The sequence below is a fragment of the Toxotes jaculatrix genome, chromosome 21, assembly GCF_017976425.1.
Source record: "Toxotes jaculatrix isolate fToxJac2 chromosome 21, fToxJac2.pri, whole genome shotgun sequence".
Taxonomy (NCBI): domain Eukaryota; kingdom Metazoa; phylum Chordata; class Actinopteri; family Toxotidae; genus Toxotes; species Toxotes jaculatrix.
This window is the reverse complement of record NC_054414.1, coordinates 15,937,017-15,959,761: the sequence shown is the minus strand read 5'-3', so window position 1 is coordinate 15,959,761 and position 22,745 is coordinate 15,937,017. Positions and strand designations below refer to the sequence as shown.

Below are 22,745 nucleotides of genomic sequence, written 5' to 3'. Positions count from 1 at the left end.
TTTTAATATTGAATGTCTCATTTTGGAATTAAACTCCTCACGTGTGCATTGCAGCTGTCTTCACAAGTCTTGCTACAGTGGCTGCTTGTTTTTGGTGGCTGTATTTAAAGAGACAGTTCTTTATCACTCCTCTGTTTCTCCCCAGCTGTAAACAGTTCATCTACTCGACGACACCCAAGACTGAATCCCAACCATCCACAATAAAATATACACAACACACACACACACAGCATGAAAACTCTGGTTATAGTTTAACCATGCGCCAACACCGTGGACTGTTGTAAATCTTAGTGCACATTGAAGCACAGAAAAATACACAAGCGTTGTCGTAGGAAAGCAGCGAGTAAAACCTGCCAACTCCAGCTTTCCACAGCTTTCTTGAGGATAAATTGATAACAGTGCAGTCTTACTGTGGCGTACTTCAAATCTGTCCGAAACTTCTAGTTTTTACCACACAAAGTCACATAGAAAATTAACACGTACTTCAAGTCATAATTTTTCCCCATTTCATTATTCTAAACCACTACACCCTCTCCACAGTGGTATTGTCCCCGTGAACTCCACAGTATCCATCTTATAAGGTCCTTTTGGTTTCCCATCAGACTTCAGACTCCAGACTGGACACCCGTCGCCAGGGACGAAGAACGCAGGGGCTCCCTGCAGGCTGGCCCCCTGCTCCCTGACATGCCTGGGCCTCTGATGCAGTCTGGGACCCCTGATAGACCCCATAGGCCCCATACACACTGTCCTGGTACAACAGTGCCCGCTGGCCCCCACATCGCCCGCCTCCACAGGCCAGCAGCTGGCACACTGGGCTGGGGCTCGGGTGGCTGCTGGAAATCTGGCTGTGGTGCTGCAGGTCCAGGGGACTGTGGTAGAGGGGTAGTCCTGGATATGAGTTCAGGTAGTGGGCATACTGTCTGCTGAGCAAGCTTGTGGCTCTCCGTACCACCCCCCGCCCTAACCCAGTCCCATGTCGTACTGCTTCTCCATATGTGGGGAGGTGGGTAGAGTGGGAGTAACGCAGCCTCTGACCCTTACGCCCATTGGGCCTCCTCTGGTCCTCCCTTATGTGGAGGTAGGCCTGGTTCCGTGGGAGGCACAGGTTGTTTCGAAGGTGGGCGGGGTTGTAAGCCTTAGCAGGGGTGGTTGGCGTAAGAATGCATGGGAACAGGTCTGGCAGGGTGGAGGGTGATTGGCTGGATAGGGAAGACTGGGATTCTTCGAGCTGGCGGATCTGCTCGCTGCCCCAAGTTGCTTTAAGGAAAGAGGGGCGGCGGTGCCTTCGTCTCCCTCTCAGCGCGAGGTCTTCTGGTGGCCAGGAGCTGTAGTTCTCTACTCTGGGACCCATGACCTCCCCTGAGTAGATGCTGTCAGCACTGGGGCCAGAGATGTGGTTGTCTTGGAGGTGGTTGGCTTTCAGCTCACTCAGACATACAGGACTTTTGTCACTCTTTTCCTGGTCCCGGTGTTTTCTCCTCTCCACATCCCCGTCCTCACACTGGAAACTCTTGGACCTCCTTTTCCGTCGGGAGAAGCCCTCTTGGACGTGCTGGTTTTGAGGCGAGGAAACCGGGTGAGAAGTGTAGATGTCAGGCAGTTGGAGATCAGCATAGGGGATGAAGGGCGAATGAGGGTGGGTGTCTACGTAAAGTCTTCCAGTGGTCTGGTAGTGGTGTGGGTGCTGGTGAGGGAGAGGCTCACCCACGGCCAAGTGGGGGCTGCTGAGGCTGGACACAGGAAGTGGACGGTCATACAGACAGGAAGAAGAGCGAGTCGGGAGTGTGTAGCGGAGCGGCGTGGGCCTGGTCACCCCCCTCTGCTGTTTCAGAGAGGTAACAGCAGTCAGAGGTGGGGTCAGGGAGCGCTGGGGGAGGGTGGAGTGATTCTCTGTAATATAAGCAAATCCTCCAGGTACGGCCTCCGTGGCGACCTGTGGGACACGAACAGGCAAACTGCCACCATGACGGCTCAACTGCTCTATGGTCTTGGTGGCGTTGTCCAGGGAGCTCTCCACATTAGCAGTGGAGACCAGGTCCTTGGCAGTGCGAAGCATCTTCAGCATGTTTGCTTGAGCGTAGTTGGAGGTCAGGTCAGGTTTGGCCAAACCAGATGAACGCCCTGGATCCTCCACCCCATTGAAACAACTGTAAATACCCTGAGAGATGGAGGAGATGCACAAAGAATGAAAAAGATAATGAAAAAAAGAGGAAGAGGTTGGGAAAAGAGACAGGGGAAAAGACAAGAATGAATTAGCTAATTATTTGTAATTAAATCAATAGTTTGCCGCAAACTGTTTAACCTTGAATGAACCTGGTGGTCCTAAAGGGACAATTTCACAGATGAGATTTCAACCAATTTGTGCATCTGAAAGTGACGATCCACCTCCTAACTAATGAAAACCCCACTGGCATTAAAATTAAATAAAAAAAAAGAAAAAAAAGAACTGATTTCATTAATATCTCATTTTATCACCGGGGCAAGACTTAGCCACAAATTCATTATGCATTCTCCCGGGACTCAAATAAAAACAGTTTAAGCTGAGAGGATTGCCCCAATAAGCGTACACAGACACAAACGCCTAAAGCCCCCTGCAGAACAAACCGTCTCAAACTGCATGGACAAACAGAGCCAAATCCCATGACTGCTTTCTGCTTACAGTTGACTGTGAGACCCTGAAAGAGCCAAATTTAATTTGGCCCTTGGGGCCGCCCCATACGGATTAATGATCAGATTGTCATTTAGCCTTTAATCTGGTGAAACCCAGATCCAGGCACAATGGTGTAATTACACAGCAGAGGAGCACAGAAGCTGGTGTCCATAGACATCTCACTGGCTGTAACTTCAGCCAGAGCTTTTTAACTCAAAAACCGCATTCCCAAACAACAGCATCAGCGAGCTCTGTACTGATTTAAGCTAACTGCCAATGAATATTAGGTAATGAAACTTAAATGCTGAGTAAACACCAAAATTAGTGTTTCTTTTCTTTCTTCTTCTCCCTCCTCTCTCCCCTCTCTTTTAATAAGAATGCAGTGCCATTTTAGCTAATTTTATAATAAAGCCCTGCAAGGATACCATGTAATTACATGCAAATACACATCCATTTGCACTAATTCATCACCACATGAAAGCCACTCCATGTAAAACAGCATATTAAATGGAAAAAAGGAACCTAACAGCCACTTAAAGTCAAAATAATCATCCAATCTTTCAATCACTCAACCAAGCTGTTACTCAACTAATCCAATTACAGCCAGCCAATCAGTCACTGAACTAAATAATCAATGTAAAAATCAGTGAAGCAAATTACCAACACCACTTCCATAAACTAGGCAATCAGCAATCACCACTCGAGGAATCATAAATAACAAACAACCCCCTCTCTAAAAAACAGACTAATCAATCAAAGGACTAATTTGCAAATCTCACCCTACTGATGGCCAACAGGAAGTCAAGTTTGTGAGACTTGTGGAGGGAGTGTCGTAGTTTCCAGTAGAGCAGGTGTTCCCAGGCAAAGACCAGCAGGCTGAGGCCCATGGCCACCAGCAGCATGTAGAAGACACCAGCCATGTTGTCGATGTCCAGCTTGCTGCTCATCACTTCATTCTTCTCGTTCTGGCAGATGCCCGATAACCACACTGTCTCCAAGCGCTGGGTGTCTCCTGTAGGGACGGAGGTTTGAGGGAGGAGGGAGGGAAAGAAAAGGGGAAGATTTGAGCATAAACAGAAGGTATGAGAGGACTTGACAGAGCAAAGAAGAGAAGGAGATGTGACAGGTTACAATATCCCGAAGACAACCGTTCCTGCATAACCATCTGCTGTTTTGGATGTATTGTACAGTACAATCAAAAAGTCAACACATTAATGTTAACGTTCTGACAATGAACTTTAGTAAAGTTCTGATATTTGGTGCTGCAGTGGCAGAAGTCTGTGATCCATAGACATCAGCAGACTCTGGTATTTCCGAGGGTAATGCTCTTCCAGGCCTGTACTACAGCCTCCTTCACTTACTGTTTTTTAGGGGCTTTCTCCATTTATTCTGTGTTAATGTTATATGGGAGTTGATTTCCAGTTTACAACGTATACCTTGTCAACACCCAAGTCGTAATTATGCCTGGGAAACTCTGAGATAATTAACTTGGCACTAAATAATATGGGAGTGCCTGGAAGATCAAAGTAAAATGGGTACTTCCAAGATGTTTGTTATTCGAGGCAATTACAAGCTAATTTAATGGATATAGTGCTACATTGACCGTGCATTTAAATCACATGCATCATGAACATCATGATTTGTTTGCTGGGTCTGTTTCCATTGCACTTTGTCACATTTTGCTTCAGACGATTTATCAACTTTTCTACATCAGCTAAGTTTTACAATATTTGGTGGGGAAAAAATGGATTTACTGCATTTCTACTTTTTATGTGCATTTCCAATTTGCACATAAAAACAGGTGGATGGATAAACACTTTATGTACAAAGTAGGCCACAAGTCCTACACTACAAATATAAATCTCTTCTTCAGCTGAAAGTCAGTGCTTAGACCCTTTTAACCTCAGTGATCCATTCAAGTGATCATAAAGTTTGCAAAGATATCCAATAAGTCAAGATGGCATTTGGGGAAATGTCAAAATGAAGCCAAAAGCATCTACAACATTTCCATGTGATCGAATGGCGCAGCATCGGGAAACATGGGGTCTTGGGTTGTCTTCATTACTCTGTTTCAAATCCAGTGGAGCACTGACCCAGAACAGTGACTCCACCCCCTTACACTCTGTGAGTTAAAACAGTTTTGTCTTCTTTATTCTTTGGTGGAGTAAATGCATTTCACCATGCTGACAAAGCACCTTTTATATGAGAAGAACTCACAGTGCTTGAACACATCTCCATTAGCTATCACTACCACATAAGCTACTCCTTCAGGCCTGTGAACAGGTGGCCACCTCTTGAGCTGCGTTCTCCCCAGCGACCTCAGGGGAGCGCGGCCCATTTTATCACTCAGTTACCGTATGTCGACCATAAACTCTCTATTTATTATATCATCATGGAAAGCTCAGAGTGAGTGCGAATGTGTGTGCGGGGTGGTCTTAAGCTCTCAGAGGAGGGAGGATATTAACTCCACACCGGCGGCCGTCATGGTGAGTGTGTTTGTGGGTATGTGTAGGTAAGGTAGGATATGTGTGCGTGTGTGTGAGTGTGTCATGGAGATAATCATATCCCTAACACTCCCTGCTGTTCTGCAGGATATTAACTCTTCCCTGTAAGCCCACTTCCCTGCTGATGCAGCACACACTGAACTGGATTGATGCCAGTTCCGTGGTTCACGTACAGTGCGCCAGTGAGACAGAGATAAACACGAACAGATAAAATAGAGGAAAGTGCGAGAGCGCCTGAGCAAGCATTCGTTGTGCATTATATCATGTAAGGTTTGGATCAGAGCCCACCGTCTCCGAGGAACTGCAGCAGCGCGAGGTCAATAGGCCTTTTCCAGCGGGAGTCCTTCTGCAGAGCAATGCCGTATCCTGTGGTGGCGAACACTTTCCCGCTGCCAATGGTCACCAGCTTGCAGCCCTCATCTTTCCCAGCCATGTAGTTCAAAACAGCAGCGTCATAGATGAAGGCGTCCAGTTTCCTGCATGCAAATACATCATCTTTGTCTGAGAGAAGGCTTGGCACCACAAAATCACCAGACAACCGGGAAATCAATCCAAAAAAAAAGTTATTCACAAGTGTTTTGAGCTTGTTCTTTGTGAAGATGGGATGTTTGACAGCACTTTTCTATACAAATTAAGCTGCACTACACATTTCATCTAAAAATACACCCATCACATTGGCCTAATTTACAAATAGGTGCTTCAACACAAAGAGCATCAAATCCCTGCTGTATCACCCAAATTATGATCATCATTACCGTGTCGTCTAATGTCTTCGCGGGCAGGAGGATCTGTTAAATATAATCTCCTATTTACAGTAATTGTGTTATATAATTAAAATTCGAGTAAAACTGTACCCGTTTTTGAGGCTTTCTAGAGCTTCCTCCACCCCCTTCTGGTTGTATTTCATCATGTGTGTGTGCATGTCGGGATAGTTGCTGCGGATGTTCCTCTCCGTGCTCCCGTTTGGGACGGTCCCGAAGCGGAAAGGAGGGTAATGCTCATGTGGTTTCTGGAACTGTAGGGAGATCAAGGGAGGGTGAGAGGGAAGGGAAGGGGGGAGAAGATATGAGAGATGAGAAGAGGGAGGTAAGAGAACAGGAGGTTTAGAATGGGGGAGAGAGAGAGAGAGAGAAGGGAGTTAGGAGAAAATTGAAGGAGAGGAGAGAGACTGAAGGGAGCGGAATAGGGGAGATGGGAGAGAAAGAAAAAGGCAAGGATGAAAGAAATGGGAGGTGGTGAGGAAACGAGAGGGGGGAAGATAAAGAAGAGGGATGAGACGAGGGAGTAAGAGGAAGATGAAGAGAAGTCAAAGGAAAGAAATGGAAGAGCAGAGATAGTGAACAGAGTCAAAAAAAGGGGGTCAGAATGAAGACATGGGGTAGAAGGGAGTAAAGAGGATGAGGGACTACTCAGTTAAATGAAATCCATTTTAGAGTCACTCCATTTTTTTCCAAAAAGGTTCTAATCAGCCGCCAAACTCTGGATGCCACTCACTCACCTCACTCACCTCAATTTGATTAAATCTGACATCAGTCAACACACATCTGTTTGAATGATTTTCCTGCGCACAGATGATCCTAATCCAGTTCAATCTGCGCCCAGGCGAAGTTCACATTTCACGAGCTGCCGCGTAACGCAGGATGAAGCTGAAATACGTCTGTTAGAGCTCAATTAGACTGTAAACAGGAAAGACCTATTCATCTTGGTTACGGCATTGACCTTTTGAGCTGAGCGCAAATGAATGGGCCAATCAAAATGTGAGTGTGTGAGTAGGTGTGTGTGTGTGTGTGTGTGTGTTAATATAATCACTTTTCAGCTGCAACAGCAACGAGTTCAGCCGATTTTTATCAGCTGTTTGAACGAAAGCACACGTCACAGAGAGATTAGAAATGAAATGATAGGTTCGCCTTTTTTCAAGTCTATGTTAATGCAGTACTCACATGCCTGTATGTGTCCTTCAATCTACAGTGATCACAAAGCAATTTCAGTGTTTGAGATTTCCTAAAAACCACTGTCTGTGCAGCCAGATCCTGAGGTACTGTAGCTTATTCCTTTGTGTCACAGATGTCTATTATTTTAAGTTGTGCTGGATCCAAATTTTATTCAGTCTAATCAGATTTATTATGCCCGTGTGTCAGTTTATCTCATACCGACCTAAAGGAATTGGCTATCAGCTCAGATTACTGGGTGCATGATAATTAACAAAGGAGGAAAAAACGTGTTTTTTGAGGCGTGATGGAAAGTGTGAGCTGCGAGGCAGTGTAAAATGAAATCACGCTTCGTTTTTTCAGGTTTGTAATTTCTGAATCATTTCCAAACAATTTCCCACAAGTTTCCAGTGAATAATTTTTTATTTTATACTAATTATAGGAAAAACAGTTGTCAATTAGTACTCTTCCACTTAATTAACGCAAATTAATTGCTAAAGTTCATTTATGGGGGAGTACACAACCATCATTATTAAAAATTGAATTGCATCAGTGCAAATGTGCCGAGGTTAGCTCAACAGTGAAGCTGCATCTAAAACTAAAAACTGGAGTAAACTAGAGAATCATTGTATGGCAGTTTAAATGGACTCTGTAAAATAAGACATTAATAAAGAATATGTTTTGACCGTGATGGTGTTCTCTCTCTATTTGGGTCTTTCTGGGTTAACCACATTTTGAATCAGGTCAGGTTCAGGTAGGTTTTTTCTAATTAGGGCTTCTGTTTTAGGACTGAGTGCCACAGACAAGGTAGGGAAGTCAGCAAATACTGAGAGAAACATATTGTTGGTTTTAGTCTTTTTCAGGGCATTTATTGACAACAAGAAAAATATGAATACCACCAGCCTTATCCTTTAAACCTGCGAGATGTGAACCCAGCCAGCCTACGACCTAAACCCTCCTAATCCTCTGTTGCAGGATCTCAAAATAAGGGGCCAGCTGAGGTTGTGCTGCCTGGTAATTTACTGTATATTAGTCTTTTATGCTGTGGGACATAATGCATCTGCATAAAGTTAACACAGTCAGTTAATACAGGCATAGATCACTGAGGTGGCTCTGCTGATCCCTGCCTGCGAGTTGTTTTCTATCTGTGAAGAATGAAATGCTTTCTTGTAAAGCTCCTCTGAGGCCCTGTTTCTGTGTTGATTATGTGTGTGTGTGTGTGTGTGCACACACACATTTAGGTGATAAAGGAATTTGTGGGTGCTGTTTTCCTCTCTGACTTGACTGACTGACTTTTTTGGGGTTCATTTTGTGAACTTTTTTTTTAGCAGTGCGAGCGAGACGCGAGATGGAGACAGCACAGGGGGGAAATATCGATGGACAGACCGAAATACTGACAGGACAAGTCGAGACTCAGACACCATCTGTATTGACAGAAGGCAGTAATTGATTAGTCATTCATGCCACTGGGCTCCCCACTGATAGGAAAACGACAGAGACGTTCACAACTAAGTCCTTTTACTTGACTTCATCTTAAAAGCTTTCTGCAAGTCTTTTGTCTCTCTTCCGTTCATGGTTTGTTAGTCGATGCAGAGTGATGAATAGAGAAAAGAGGAGATCATGTGGCATGAGCTGGATTCAAACACAAAGATGTGGTTTTTCTCCATATCTCACGACTACACAAAAACAGCCAGCTGTCTGTGTGTCTGTGAGCGGATGTTCAATCACCGTCCCACCTCATAATCAATCTGAGGTCCTGCCTGTTCAGTCTCTTACCTTTTTGTCAGAGAGCCCAGACACTGTGTCGATATATTGCTCCTGGATCATGAAGGCAGCCAGGTTGGCAGTGTAGGAAGCAAGGAAGATGACAGCAAAGAAGGCCCAGACCAGGACCATGATCTTACTGGTTGTTCCTTTGGGGTTTTCAATGGGGACTGAGTTGTTAAAGACGATGCCCCACAAGAGCCACACGGACTTCCCAATGGTGAACGTTGGACCACCAGGAGCTGAGGAAGCAGAAGGAGGAGAGACAACAAGGCCCTGTATTCAATCTGGATACATCCTTAGCAAAGAGTGAGAAAAGAATTGGCTCTGTTTAGAGATTTCTACCCCAATAAATGGAGGTTAATGGAATTTAATTTGTGGTGCTTAATTTGTGCTTTCAAAAATAATATTTAAAAAATTCAACAGCAGCATCAATGTTCCAGTGACTGTGGATAATCCCGAGACCATGCTGTGATCAGTTTTCATAAGTAATTTCCCTCCAGAACATCACATCTAAGTGTTTTCTGATCTGACGGCACTATCGGCAGGAGGATGGATAGACATTGTCAGTACCTTCCAAAACCATTACAAATCCCCGCTGTTAAAATGAAAACGTTTTGTGATCTAACACCAGCGCAGTTAAACTTTTACCAGAGACCCCATTTCTGGTATAAAAAGGAGAATATAAGACCACTGGAAAATACTTTGGAGTCACAGCCACAAGTCTGAACCAATTCTGTGTCACCAGTTGTTGCAGTGATATGAGGATCCCAAAATGCTTTGCACAGAATCAGAATCAGGAGACATTGAGCTTTCAAACAATCAGTTCATTTGATTTGTCAAAGTCGTGTGAAGACAAACAAGTTGACAAGGGTGAAATTTTAAGGTAAAACAGGTTGTTATGGTCAAAAGAAGTCTACGTTGCCTTTCGGTGTGAAATGGTTCACGTTGTTTTAGAGTCACATGTTTACTTACACATTCTCTCGTCAAACAAAATATGTCAGCTGTACGCCATATAAGTATTCATGAGCTATCTCGTGCCCTTCTGCAAACTTCCAAACAACTGAACAATTTCACAGCCTCAGCCCGTTTCCATCGCTCTCTGCCACGGTTGCTCATGTGCAGCGACGAAGGGTGCCACCGCCATCCATCACACTTCGATTAGCGCAGCGACGAATGCTAATTAAAACAGGAAAATGACCTTTCGGACCTGGAGACAAGGCACGCTCTATCAGTGCTGCATTCTGGGATTTATTAGCCCCCTCCCCAAAATCCTGTTGAGGAACTCTCAACGTTGCAGGACGTGCAGATGGAGCTGGATTTAGTGGCTTGCACAAATTAAGTACATTTTCTGGATTTTTTTTCACAGCTCTGGATATTTTTAGATGAAGTAAGCACAAATAGCTAAACGTATTTTTGCCATATTACAAACAGCAATATTGCAAAATAAGTCAGATTAAAAAAATGTGATACACATGGGAATCTGTGGGATAAAAAGAGACTTTACTGGACTTTTTCTCTTCTTTACCTCCGTTGTGATGATGCTGTAGTGACCATTCACACCTTTATCCCCCACTGTACCCGGAAAGAAGAATTTCAACCATTAAAGGTGAAACAATGAGGCGTAAAACTCACCTTTGGCGCTCACCAAACTGCGGTTGTAGCCAACCGGACTGAAGTACTCGAACACGAAAACTGTCACGGCCACAACGGTCAGGCACATCACAAACATCATGACCCAAACTGCTGGGCTGTATGGCTCTGAAGGAGGAGGAGAGGTGAAGGAACAAACATAAAGGATTAAAGTGAGTCTCTTTTGTGCTTCCTGCTTCTAAACCTCAGCCTGTGATGGAGGTCACCATGTGTGGTCGGAGGATAGCAGAAGGAAGAACGAGGTGAAGTGAAAATGAGAAGAGAGACATGCACTGTTCAGTTTGTGCTGAATTTTGTTGTTTGGGGTTTGGAAAAGGGATTTAGGTGTGTGTGCGGTACGCAAGGGGATTTAGTTGTAGGCTACAGTTATCAGCGGGATAAAAGCTTAATGGGAAGTTTCCTGAAGCGTCTGCAGAGACAGAACTCGTTTAAGTAGGCCATCCTGGGAGAAACTGGTGAGAAGGAAGGTGGCAGCAACGTGGCTAACACGTACAGTAAACAACACTCCAGGAGAAACGGATGTTATGACCAGTTCAAAAAAAAAAAACACAATCAAATTGAAATGGATGTAGAAGAAGCAGCTGTTTTTTTCTTACCAAGAAAGGCAGATGGGGAAACTGTCCCGTTGCTGCGGGCTACCATGACGCTGATGCCTGTCTCAACAAACGGCACTGAGAAGTCGATGATTTCCGAACGCTCCTCGTTGATAGTGAGGGAGCCGATGGCCATGTCAGCTCGTCTGTACACAACCTGGGAGAAGAAAAACAGAGACATTAAGTAAAGTACTGTAGAGGCACACTGAGGCATTGACAGCAGTCAATTGTAAAGAATCCTTTCCTGTATTCATTCTGCATTTGTACCAGATTATTTTGGGTTGTTGGTAAAAGAGACCTGAATGGGTGTATTTTAACACAACAAAACCTCCCGGAGGACACACTGCCAAGCTCTTCTTTGCTGAAAAGTGTTGTTTCTTGAACAATCATTTTTGCACATTGAAGCTACATTGCAGCAGGCACTTTGTGCCGTACAGTAAGGTATGACTCTGATAATGGCTGCCTGCAGAGAAAAAGGAAAAATAAATTTGTCACATCATCTGAGCATCCAGGAAGAGAGAATGCTGCATCTCAGGAGTGCTCATATTCAAGGCAGCTTTTCTAAAAAGCAGTAATTTTGTGGAGAGAAATCTTTTTCTTCATAAATGTAGTACACAAACACATGAGCGTGCGTGTGCACAAACACACACACACACACAGAGCAAAGCGCCTTCAGGCACAGAAACACAAGCAGGAATTCTCTCCTGAGGAACACCTGTTCAGGGCATTTCACTTTCAGATGCAGCTGTGTTTGATGTGGCTTGGTGTGTGTGGGAGAAAAGCGTGCGTTAGCTCCATATGTATATGCATGGCCTCACACCACTGACCCAGATAAAGCCCATCAAAGACTTAAAGAAACAACTGAGCCAGTACTGCTTAAGTACCTGTATCTTCAAAATGGAGGCTTTTCAGATAACAGACTTTTTTAAGCTTCATGACATGAGTGCATTTTTGCATTATCTAAAGAGTTGTATGAATTGTTCTCAGCTGGTAGAGGAGGATATAATGCTTCCACTGGTCTGAATGCTTAAAAAATTCCAAACCAGAAATTGAAATGCATATATATATATATACATATACACACACACACACACACACACACACACAGTGGGTACGGAAAGTATTCAGACCCCCTTAAATTTTTCACTCTTTGTTATATTTCAGCCATTTGATAAAATCAGTTTAGCAGTTCTTTTGTTTCCTCATTAATGTACACACATCACCCCATGTTGACAGAGAAACACGAAATTGTTGAAATTTTTGCAGATTTATTAAAAAAGAAAAAGTGAAATATCCCATGGCCATAAGTATTCAGACTCTTTGCTGTGACCTCATATATTTAACTCAGGTGCTGTTCATTTCTTCTGATCATCCTTGAGATGGTGCTACACCTTCATTGGAGTCCAGCTGTGTTTGATTATACTGATTGGACTTGATTAGGAAGGCCACACACCTGTCTATATAAGACCTTACAGCTCACAGTGCATGTCAGAGCAAATGAGAATCAGGTCAAAGGAACTGCCTGAAGAGCTCAGAGACAGAATTCCTAAACTGTGCATCAACATTCACCGCTGTTTTTGGTGGTAGCTAACATGCTACAAATAACTTACCTTTAATTTAATCAGGACGTGCCATAGCCCAAAGCTACATTTATTTTAGTTAGATTTGTGGATGAACAATTTAAAACACCTTGCTCTAATAACTGTCTGTGGAAGGCCACGAGGCAACTCAACACAGCCACACCAGCTGCTGCATTCAGGGATTTATCCCTCTTTAAATAACTCAGCCCTCATTCTCACCTCCCCAATCATGCCGTTCCAAATCCCACGGACCAGCTTGCCGTGTTTTCCGTTGGTGACCAGGTAGAGGTCATAGGAGAACTTGATGGTGCGGGACAGCTTCTTCAGGATGTCTATGCAGAAGCCCTTGCAGCACAGTTTGGTGTAGGACTCTGAGTGGCCAATAATGCTGTGAGAAAAATGAGAAAAAGCAGAGTCATACAGTTTTGTTTCAACATCTTGTGATCAAAAGCCCTCTCTGGCAGCTGGGACTGTTGCTATCTTTAGCCTCGGTAACTAAAGCTGTTGTTTTATTTTGTTTCAGGGAGCGAGTGCTAAATCGTTGTGGGCTCTCACGCTGACACCGACCATCGTCTACAACAACAATGTGAAGGGCAGGCGATGGCTGGTTCATTAGCTAAGATCAATGTCTGTTAACAAGGTGTCTTTCACAGAGACAGAGGAGACAACTACAAATTGCAAACACACACACAGGCAGCATGACAGGGCACGCAATGAATGGTTGAGTGACGATGATGGCCTCTAATCAAAGGCCATTAAGGTGTATAACATTTGAGGGACACACTCACTTCCTCTCTGTGGCCTCGTTACTTAATGGGGTGTAGAGGAAGAGAATGGGACAGAAAATAGTGAAAAATAATAGAATAAAAAAACAACAGAGGACAGCTAAAAGCGACAGTGGACAATAAAAGTTAGAAGCAGTCAGACTGAAAATGAAGTAGACACGCTTCCTGAGAAAAAACCCTCCCCCTCCTAAAATCTATGAGGGCTGAGTCACAGTGTGAGCGTGTGTGTGTGTGTGTGTGTGTGTTTGTGTGTGCGATTCAGATAACCTCAGCATGTCAACGAGTTGAGGAACGATAAAGACAGCATGTGAGTGTATAAATAGGCAAAAGATTGAATGAAAAAAAAGTCAAGCAGGCAATTAACATTCAAGCTGATTATTTTCAAAAGTGTACAAGTTCATTTTAGACAAATCTGAAGTGTTTTTGAAAGGCTTGCTTCTTTCACAGGAGTCAATAGCTCTGATAAACGCAGCGTTAATTAATTGCTGCAGGAGATGACCACCTGTCGAGTATACACACTCCACTAACAATGCACACACACACACACAAACACATTTAAACTGGGCCGTGTCTCTCCATCTCGCACACAAACACATGCACACATACAATACAGGATCCTCTGAGGATTAGCAGCAGTTGTGTTGTGCAGTGTGTTCTCCAAAAAATGCCCAGAAACTAGTGCAGCGTGGAGGGAAGCACCATGAGGGAGTTGGACCAGGGAGCACGATAAGAGGAGGATTCTCAGGTGAACGGTAGACAGGAAGCACGCGGTGAACAACCAGACGAGGCCCTGACAGAGCAGCAACTTCAGTTTAGAGGGAAAGGAGGGCAAGACCAAAGCAGGACAGATGAAGGAGGAGAACGAAGAAGAGGAGGAGGAGGATATCTGAAATTACCACCACTGTAATCACGTAGAACTGATGGCCAAAGCAATGGAAAGTTAATGTACTGTAATGTTCTATACCATACTGTATCATGCAGCCAGGATTTCTAAAGTTGGATTTTAGTGTGGAATTCCTGCTCTTAATCAGCTCAGCTTTCTGGCAAAAGAAGTCATCATCTGTCCAAAGAAAGGGTTTTTAATGAGCGAGACAAAAAGTTTTAATCATGCTAAACATCTGCTCTGTGGGGAAGCTGCTCAGACAGCACAGCAAGATTAACTGATTCATACAGCAGCAGTCTTCTCTTCCTCCCTCTTTCCTTGTCCCTTTTTGTTGGTCACCGTCCAAATGGGGCATGTCAGCCAGAGAGAAATGGTGAAAGAGAAACAGAAAGAGGGTAGGGATGGGAGAACATTGTCCCGTGCTATGACAGATGCCCCCATGTCGGACAGATAAATCTTCTTTACCGGCAATCAATGTGCCATCGCGCACAACAACAACCGTTACATATCTCTCTCTATAATTAATGTGCCAGCCGTGGTCAGCGCTGCAATCTGCATAACCAACACATACCAACACACACACTTTCCACACATTTCCACTTGCTTTACAAAGATACAACACAAATTTCATTTTAAATATTGAATACAAAAAGAAATGGCAGTACAGGATGCGTGCACGCATGTATTCATGCCCCAGTCTGTGTTCAACATGAACAGTTCCACTTAAGGCCCTAATTTCTAGGGTTTTATACATATATATAAAGCATCATCATTTAAATTATAAAGCTACATAAAGCTGATTCAAACCCAAAAGAAAAGGCTGGCTGGTTCAATAATTTCTGGCCTCGGCTCACACACACACACACACACACACACACACACACACACACACACACACACACACACACTTGTTCTTTGTGAGGACTAGCCATCCAAAATGTCCTCACAAATTGTCCTCACTCCGTAAGGTCCATGCTCAAATTGGTCATCACAAAGATAGATCTACACACACACACACACACACACACACACAGAGGCACATATAACTGTGCATTCTGCAGCTCACCACTAAACTAGGGCACACAATGATGTCATTCTAAGGAAAGTCAGTTTATCACACACACAGACAAACACAGTCATGTTTCCATCACTTCAGAGGACATTACAATCAGATTCATTCATTTCCCAGAGACTTATCCCAACCCTAACTTAATGTTGCAGTGAGGAGAAGAAAGGTGCGTCACATGTACAGACATGTCGATGATATCACTCTTTTCATTTTACACAGTCATTGTATGTGAACGTGCCACTACATTTCTTTGTTCCTTTTACATAATCATGATACTTGGGGAGGCACTTTATCTGCCTTTCAGTGTCAGAATGAAGCAAGACTGAAGCTTATTTTCAAATATACCATTCCCAAAATATTTGTGCCAATGTGTAACTGTAATACAAATTTATCTGTAAAAGTTGGATTGGCTGTACTCTTCGATAAGCTCCCTGCTGCAGGAAAACAACATATCAGCATGAATACATAATAACATGATCAATAACAGGCAGAGAGAAAATCCTCCAGTGAGAATTAAGTTAGAAATAACAAAACTCCGGAGTGAAGAGAAGTGCTACAGCAGGTGAAGGTTGGGGTGATGAAGTCTTTTATCAACAGAAACAGCAAGGAAACATCAGCATACAGAAAAGAAATGTGTGTGTAAAGACTTTAAATAAATTACCAAATCAGTGCAGTGACATGTGGTGGGTGCGGCAGCTAATGTTAGCTGCAAGCTGACAGAACAACATGATGTCTGACTTAGCACCCCGCTAAAGCTAGTTCAATAACAGATGCAGGACCTGCAGCAAATTTAAACTTACATCTGTTCTCATGGCGACGCCTGCATTTCTTGGTATGCAGAACAAGATGTGTGATTAATAGACTCTTGGAAGCAGCACTTCTGGTGGGCTGCACATTCACATACCGGAAAACAGTTGGAGAGGTCATTGCATTAATTGAATATGTTCTTCTAAGGCTGCTAACTTAAAGTCCACGATTCAGACTGTTGGTCAAGGTAATGAATTTTCAGTTTCTCAGTCTTAGTAAGTCATTGTCCACAGAAAATGCAAAATAAAAGCTCTCAGAAGTATAGTCTGATCTCAGTAGGTGTCTCAAAAATGTTAAAGTATGCACACATATCCCAAAGAAAACCATTTAAAAAAAGATTTTAAATCTAGAACTACTCTTTCATTCAGTGATGACAAACATAGAAGACCACAATTAACTAAGTGTACGTAAAAACAAACAGGTGTATCCAGCATAACAAGTCATACAAACAGCCGAGAGAGCTGGTGAAGTGAAGCTGACGTGTGAATTATATTGTGTGTAGAAATACTGATCATGTTTCCCAGTAGTCTCTGTAAAATATATTATGTGTTTTGTCAGGGTGGGAAAAAAACAAAGCTAAGCTGACAAAGCAGTTGATTCTTTGTCAGATCTGCTATTAAATTTACGGCAGACTAGTATTTCTGTTGTCGGTGGTTGTTTGAACATAATGAAGCCATTGTGTATTCCTGGCGAGCACCAGTTGTAGGTAGTCGGAGGTAATAGCTGTTTAATGGCTGTTTTCTGACATGCTGGGATCTGTGTTTGACACTGGAGGTGTGTTTTTAAAGTGCTTAGACACTCAGTACACACAATTACTCTGTGTTTAATGAAGTGTGGAGGTTTGCAGTGTCTAGTCAGAACTAAACTAGGGCAGAGGAACAGAGAGGGAGGGTGCATTTGTCTGTGTGTGGGATGGGTATTATTTGAAGCATTTCCACACTAATGCCGATACGATACCTGATTTTCTGTGCCGATACCAAAGCGATACTTTACTTTGAAACATATCGTTTTTACATTTTGTTTTTTGTACAAATTAAACAAACAAGATACGGAATAATATGTTAATCAGTGAACTTTACAGGTGGTAATTGGACAGGCTTATTTTTAACTGACAGATGTGAGAGTGTTGGCCTATCAGTCCTCTTCTCTGACTCTCCACCAGAAAGTGAATAAGCTTATTTCCCAAAATGTCAAACTGTTTCTTCAGGTGGACCAGGAGTTGAGATTGTTTTATCAGCCGTGAGTAGTATTCGTTTCCAGCTTATACAAGGTTATACTGACACATTTTAGCTGGTACAAAAAAGTATTATGTTCAGTACCCAACCCCATCTGTGTCTGTTTGTATGTCTCAATTGCACATGTATGTTTACATCTGCATATTTGTGCATACGTGTAAAGGCGTACATGCGTTTGCGTAGCTGTGCGTACCTCTCTGTGCGATTGGACTGGCGCCTGCAGGGAACCGTGTTGCGGACACACGTGCCAGTGCCCGGGTCCACGTTCTCGACCATGACAAAGGGGTGCTCCTCCAGCGTTGCCACAGTCAGGTGACGATCATCAGACACGTGCTCAAGGAAGCTGCCATACCGAGGCCAGACAGGGTAGCGAACCTGGAGGATCCCACGAGCGTATGTACCCACCTGGAGAGGGGGAGTGGGAAGACGAAGAGCTCACTGGCATCGTGTACATTTAAGTTTGAATCTCACTTCATGTCAACCTCTTTTCTATTCACTTCTTTTGCTTTTCCCTACTTCACAAGATTTAGGGAAATTTTTACCGATGATTTTATATTTAATTTTACAAAAGAAAATTAGCATGTGCTTTAATGCATACTGTGTCATAACTAGCCCCTACGGAGGCTGTTTTCTGAACTCTTTTGGTTATGTTTTGTTCACTGTTCCTGTTTTATTTTGAAATCATGGCCCTTGTGTATCTTGTCTTGTTTTACTTCCTGCCTTTGTCTTGTTTCCCTCCATTTTTGATTGTCTGCCCCGCCCTAATAGGTTTCACCTGTTGCCCATTGCCTTGTGTATTTAAGTCTCGTTATTTCCCTGTGTCCTTGTCGGTTTGTCTGTGTCCATGCCCGAGTCTGTTTCCATGCCTGAGTGTGTATCCTAGTCTGTGTCTTCCTTGTTTTCGTTCCCGTACCTGTGCTTTGCATTTTTTCCCCATTTTTTCCCCACCTCAACGTTTTGTATGTTCGTTTGGTTTGGTTTCTGAGTATTTTTCTCTTGCGTGGATGATTTTTGGTTGGACACTTCCAGTGGTTCTTGGTTCATTAAAAGACTTTAAGTTACTCCTAGCCTGTCTTTGAGGTTATTGCTTTTGGGTCCTGGCCTGATTCCTAGTCTAAGCATAACATACTGAGGAGACTTAAAAGTCTTAGAACATGACATGTTTTTTTGGGGAAAAAAAGCCAGAAACTAATACAATGAGCAAACCAACACATTAATAATACATCCCAGCATGTGTTGCCTTCAATCCGTGTTCGTTTTGTTGACTGATTATTCAATTATTAATTTTATTTTTTTCAGCTGAAGAAACAAATTGAAATGTCACTGTTCATAAATGGGAACTGTTCAAGTGATTAGTGCTGTTTATTCTGTGTGTTTGTCTGTGTGTTTAAAATATTTGCTGCTTTTACAATAAAAAACACAGTAAACTGAAATAAATCCACAAACAGAGATGCTGACAGGCAATGACATACTGCAGCAAGGTAACTATTGAAAAAAAAAAGCAACCGATTTAGTTCTTTAATGTCAGACGGAGCCACTTCGGACCAGAATTGCAGCATAATGTCACATCACACAATGAATAATCCCATCGAAGTCTGCACTAAGCTCAGTGAAACCCTCTCCGTGAGAACCAGGACTGTTTGTCATATCAGCCCAACCTAATGAGCCATGCTCAGCTCAGCCAGCACTGACTTACTGCATGTGAAACTTGCTCCCTCACTGCTTTAATGAAACCACTTTTTCATACGAAGTCTTGATTTGTTCTTCAGCTCGCTCATACTAACACGCTTCCTTCGTCACACATGGATGATTTACAAATCTGCACGAAGGTACAGTGTGATGTGTAAGATGGTGATTTGTTTCTCTGCGCCATCTGCGAACGGCAGTTGTGAAGATCAATCATTTCAATCTGTCTTTTACGGGATTCTCATGTGTCTTTTCTTCTCATTGAGCATCTTAAGCAGAAGCTGTCATTCTCACACTCGCCACACTGTTGGGAAGGTGCCACAACTTTTTTTTCTTACTGGATAGTGGGTTAAAATGCAGGAATTTCCCAAGTTCTTCATGTTAGAAATCAAAGTAATGATGCTTTTCAGATGTGGAATGTACACAGATTGGAAATCAGAAAAGCAGGGCTTGTCTGAGCTTTTTTTTTTTTTTTTTTTTTTCAGCCTTGTAAACTGAAGTTTGAGATATCCTGAGCTTTAGTCTCCAGAATGAAGAGATTCAACTCAGGAGCATCACTTCATTTGACCATCCCTCCCTCTGCAACTCCCACTTCTTTGAAACCCCACACCTCCAGTTTCTGGTTGTAATGAGACTGAAGGGGAGAGAAGATTCACAGAATTTAAACGTACGTTTGGAACTTTGCTTCAAGTGGTGTCTTGTTGTCATTAGTGTGTGTGAGCAGCAGCTACACCACACCTGAGGGAAACGAGTTGCAACTTTAACATCTACACACACACACATGCACAGCAAACCCCACTTCAGCACAATTATATGTCCATGTTCATACACACACGCATACATACACACCAGCCAGGAGGTGACATTGATAAAGTAGGTTGGTCTTTCCAGGGCAGAAATAAATGAGTTCAACTGTAGCTGTGAGATTACGTTCAGGTCTCTTTGTGTAGTCGCACTCTTTCAATACACCCTCAGGCTTTGATAAGTGTGTGTGTGTGTGTGTGTGTGTGTGTGTGTGTGTGTGTGTAAAAGGGAGTGAAAATACTGAACAAAATTGCAAGCCATGGTGATGATGAAACAAGAGTAAGAGGATATGGCTTCAGCAGGAAACACACAGACACACAACATTATTGATTTGAAATTACTCCTACACTTGTACCTTCAAACATCACCTACTGTTTATTTTATTTGAGGAGTTATTTTGTGATCACTCGATCAGGTTTTGCTTTTTAATGATTTTTAAATCCACTTTCCCTCAACCAGCCTTTTATTTCCTCCTTTCCCAAAAACCACCTTGGCATCTCAGTGCAACAGGCATGAACTTGTTGCATCCAGCCCAGTCTGCAGCAGGTCTGCAGATTCTGTTTCCCTGTTATGTGAGCAAATAACAGGACAAACATAGATGTATTTCCTGGATGTTTTTTAGAAGCTTATTACAGTCAGTGTTTTCAGTCTTGCCCTGTCCACTGTGATGAATTTGAGGTCTCGTTTTTCCTATACTAATCGTGCCAGTGTGTTTTTGTGTGCTTCAGCTTCTGGTGTCCAGTACCTTGTCCCAGAGTCTCTCTCGGTCCAAAGCAATGATGACCATGGAAGGGTTTGAGAGGAAGCCTTGGTTGTTGAACGACAGATCTTTCCTTTCCCATGTCACATTCAGCATGTGTCTGCAACACAAACAGAAACACCAACTCTTAAGCACATACAGTGAAAGCATATAGTATCCAATCAAGGAACTTTGATTCTACAGGGAGAATTTGCATATTCATGTCCACAGATAAACACACACAATGATCACCTCCTAATTAAAGCTAAAGCTCCCCTGGGAGGACTTAATCTAACGTGGGAGACTGGAAGTAGCTCATTAGGGGATGATAGAGGCAGCTGATTGGTGGAGGGCAGGGTGTTCCTGCCGACTGATTTCGCTGTCTGTTAAGGTTTACATCCATGACAGACTGAGCTGTGAATAATTAATCCAGGTAAATTTGCATTTCAGACCACGTGCAAAAAACTTTCCCTACATGTTGTGTGCTGGTGAGTTCACGTGAAAACTGTGAGATCTAAAGTTGTACTTTTCTGTCTTTGCATCAGTAATGAGCACTCCAACAGAAACTGTCTAACAATTCATTTAAATTGCATTTAGGCTGAAAAAAGTATGCCTCACCTGAACAGAGTATTGTTGTCTGAGTTTTTAGCAGGTTTGTTGCAGTCACCGTGTCCCTCAGGAATAAAACCATACTGCTTCTTGAAGCTCTCGGCCCCTTTGGCTACGATGGCGACACCCTCCCTCACCCTCTGCCGCAAGCTTTTCCTCCACTGGTCCGTTATCACACCAATCACACCAACAGGGAAGCTGGCAGGTGGAGGGCTGTCGGGGTTGCCCACGGCCAGGCTGGGGAGGATCCAGATGTAGCCCGGACCCAGCAGGCCCACCTCACCTGCCTGACGGAACAAGTACTGTGCCTCCTCGTGGGAGCAATACGCCAGCAGGACCTGAGAGTCCACCTGCAGTCAGAAAAAAAAAAATCTCTCAGTGGTAATTCACAGAGAGAAAACACAGCCTGAACATGCAGCACTGCTGTAGGTCATCAGAAGCCAGCAACTCCAGCTGTTCCTTAGTTTCAAACTTAGCATAGTTATAACATAGTGAGCGTAGTGGAGAGTTAAGCTTCACTAAATTACAGCAACACAATTAAAACACTAAATTAAAAGATCACATCACAGAAATTATAGTCTGTTGCAGAGCTAACTGGACCAAATGATAACACCACCGTTAGCTTGTTATGCATTGCTTGTTTCAAAATTAAATTATGTAAAGTGGCAAGACTTTAAATCACATTTCACAAAATAATGTGCCAATAATGTTGGTTCCAGGAGACCAATCCAGGAGTCGTATATATCTCATCATACCTGCTGCAGCATGCGCTTGGTCCTCACATCACTAGCCCCAACAGACATTTCCAGAGTCAGAATATCCTGTAGATTCCACAGGAAATAAGAGGTGTCTGTGTAGGACTGAACTATATCCACAAAGGTGTCATATCCCGGCAGCAAGCTGGTGATCACCGCAAACTCGCCCCAGTCATACTCCTCCATGAGCTGAAACAGGCCATATATATGGTTTATTTATTAAGAATCATTGCACAAATAACAGCATGAAGGACTGATGATGACAAGATCAATACCACCCTCACACCCAGCAACAGATTGACATATAAACCCACATATGATGAAACCTCAGTTTTTCTATAAATTAAGCAAACAAGATGTAAGTGTTGGTTGGAGTTGACCAAATCAGGACTGTGATCAAAGTTACAAACTAGAAAACTTTTAAAATCCTAACTGATTTTTTTTTTAAATGCATTTCATCACAAATATTTGCTATTTTCACAATGGATTTTTCTCAGTTGTGGAAATTCTCCCAGTAGATGATGAGGTAATGTTGGGGTATCACAGACTTAACTGAGATTATCCTGTTGACTCCCAAAACATCCGCTGACATCAATCCCTCTAATCTCATGAGAATTTGTACAATCCATCCTAAATACAGATTGTATTTATTTGTGGAAATTGGTCCAGAGCATCAGATCAGGGATTCCACCCACTGATCG

General features: G+C 43.1%; 1 protein-coding gene across 1 annotated transcript in view; it reads right to left on the bottom strand.

Moving 5' to 3' along the window:
- Nucleotides 1–598: 598 nt before the first annotated feature.
- Nucleotides 599–22,745, bottom strand: part of LOC121201410 (glutamate receptor ionotropic, NMDA 2C-like) — a 32,430-nt gene continuing 10,283 nt past the window's right edge. The window contains exons 4-15 of the mRNA XM_041067234.1: nt 22,045–22,233; nt 21,299–21,639; nt 20,687–20,801; nt 17,645–17,856; nt 12,892–13,060; nt 11,096–11,249; nt 10,482–10,607; nt 8,859–9,088; nt 6,009–6,169; nt 5,443–5,630; nt 3,430–3,662; nt 599–2,158 (exon numbers count right to left, since the gene is read on the bottom strand). Coding sequence (XP_040923168.1) covers nt 599–2,158; nt 3,430–3,662; nt 5,443–5,630; nt 6,009–6,169; nt 8,859–9,088; nt 10,482–10,607; nt 11,096–11,249; nt 12,892–13,060; nt 17,645–17,856; nt 20,687–20,801; nt 21,299–21,639; nt 22,045–22,233 — 3,678 coding nt within the window. The remainder of the gene's footprint in view (nt 2,159–3,429; nt 3,663–5,442; nt 5,631–6,008; nt 6,170–8,858; nt 9,089–10,481; nt 10,608–11,095; nt 11,250–12,891; nt 13,061–17,644; nt 17,857–20,686; nt 20,802–21,298; nt 21,640–22,044; nt 22,234–22,745) is intronic.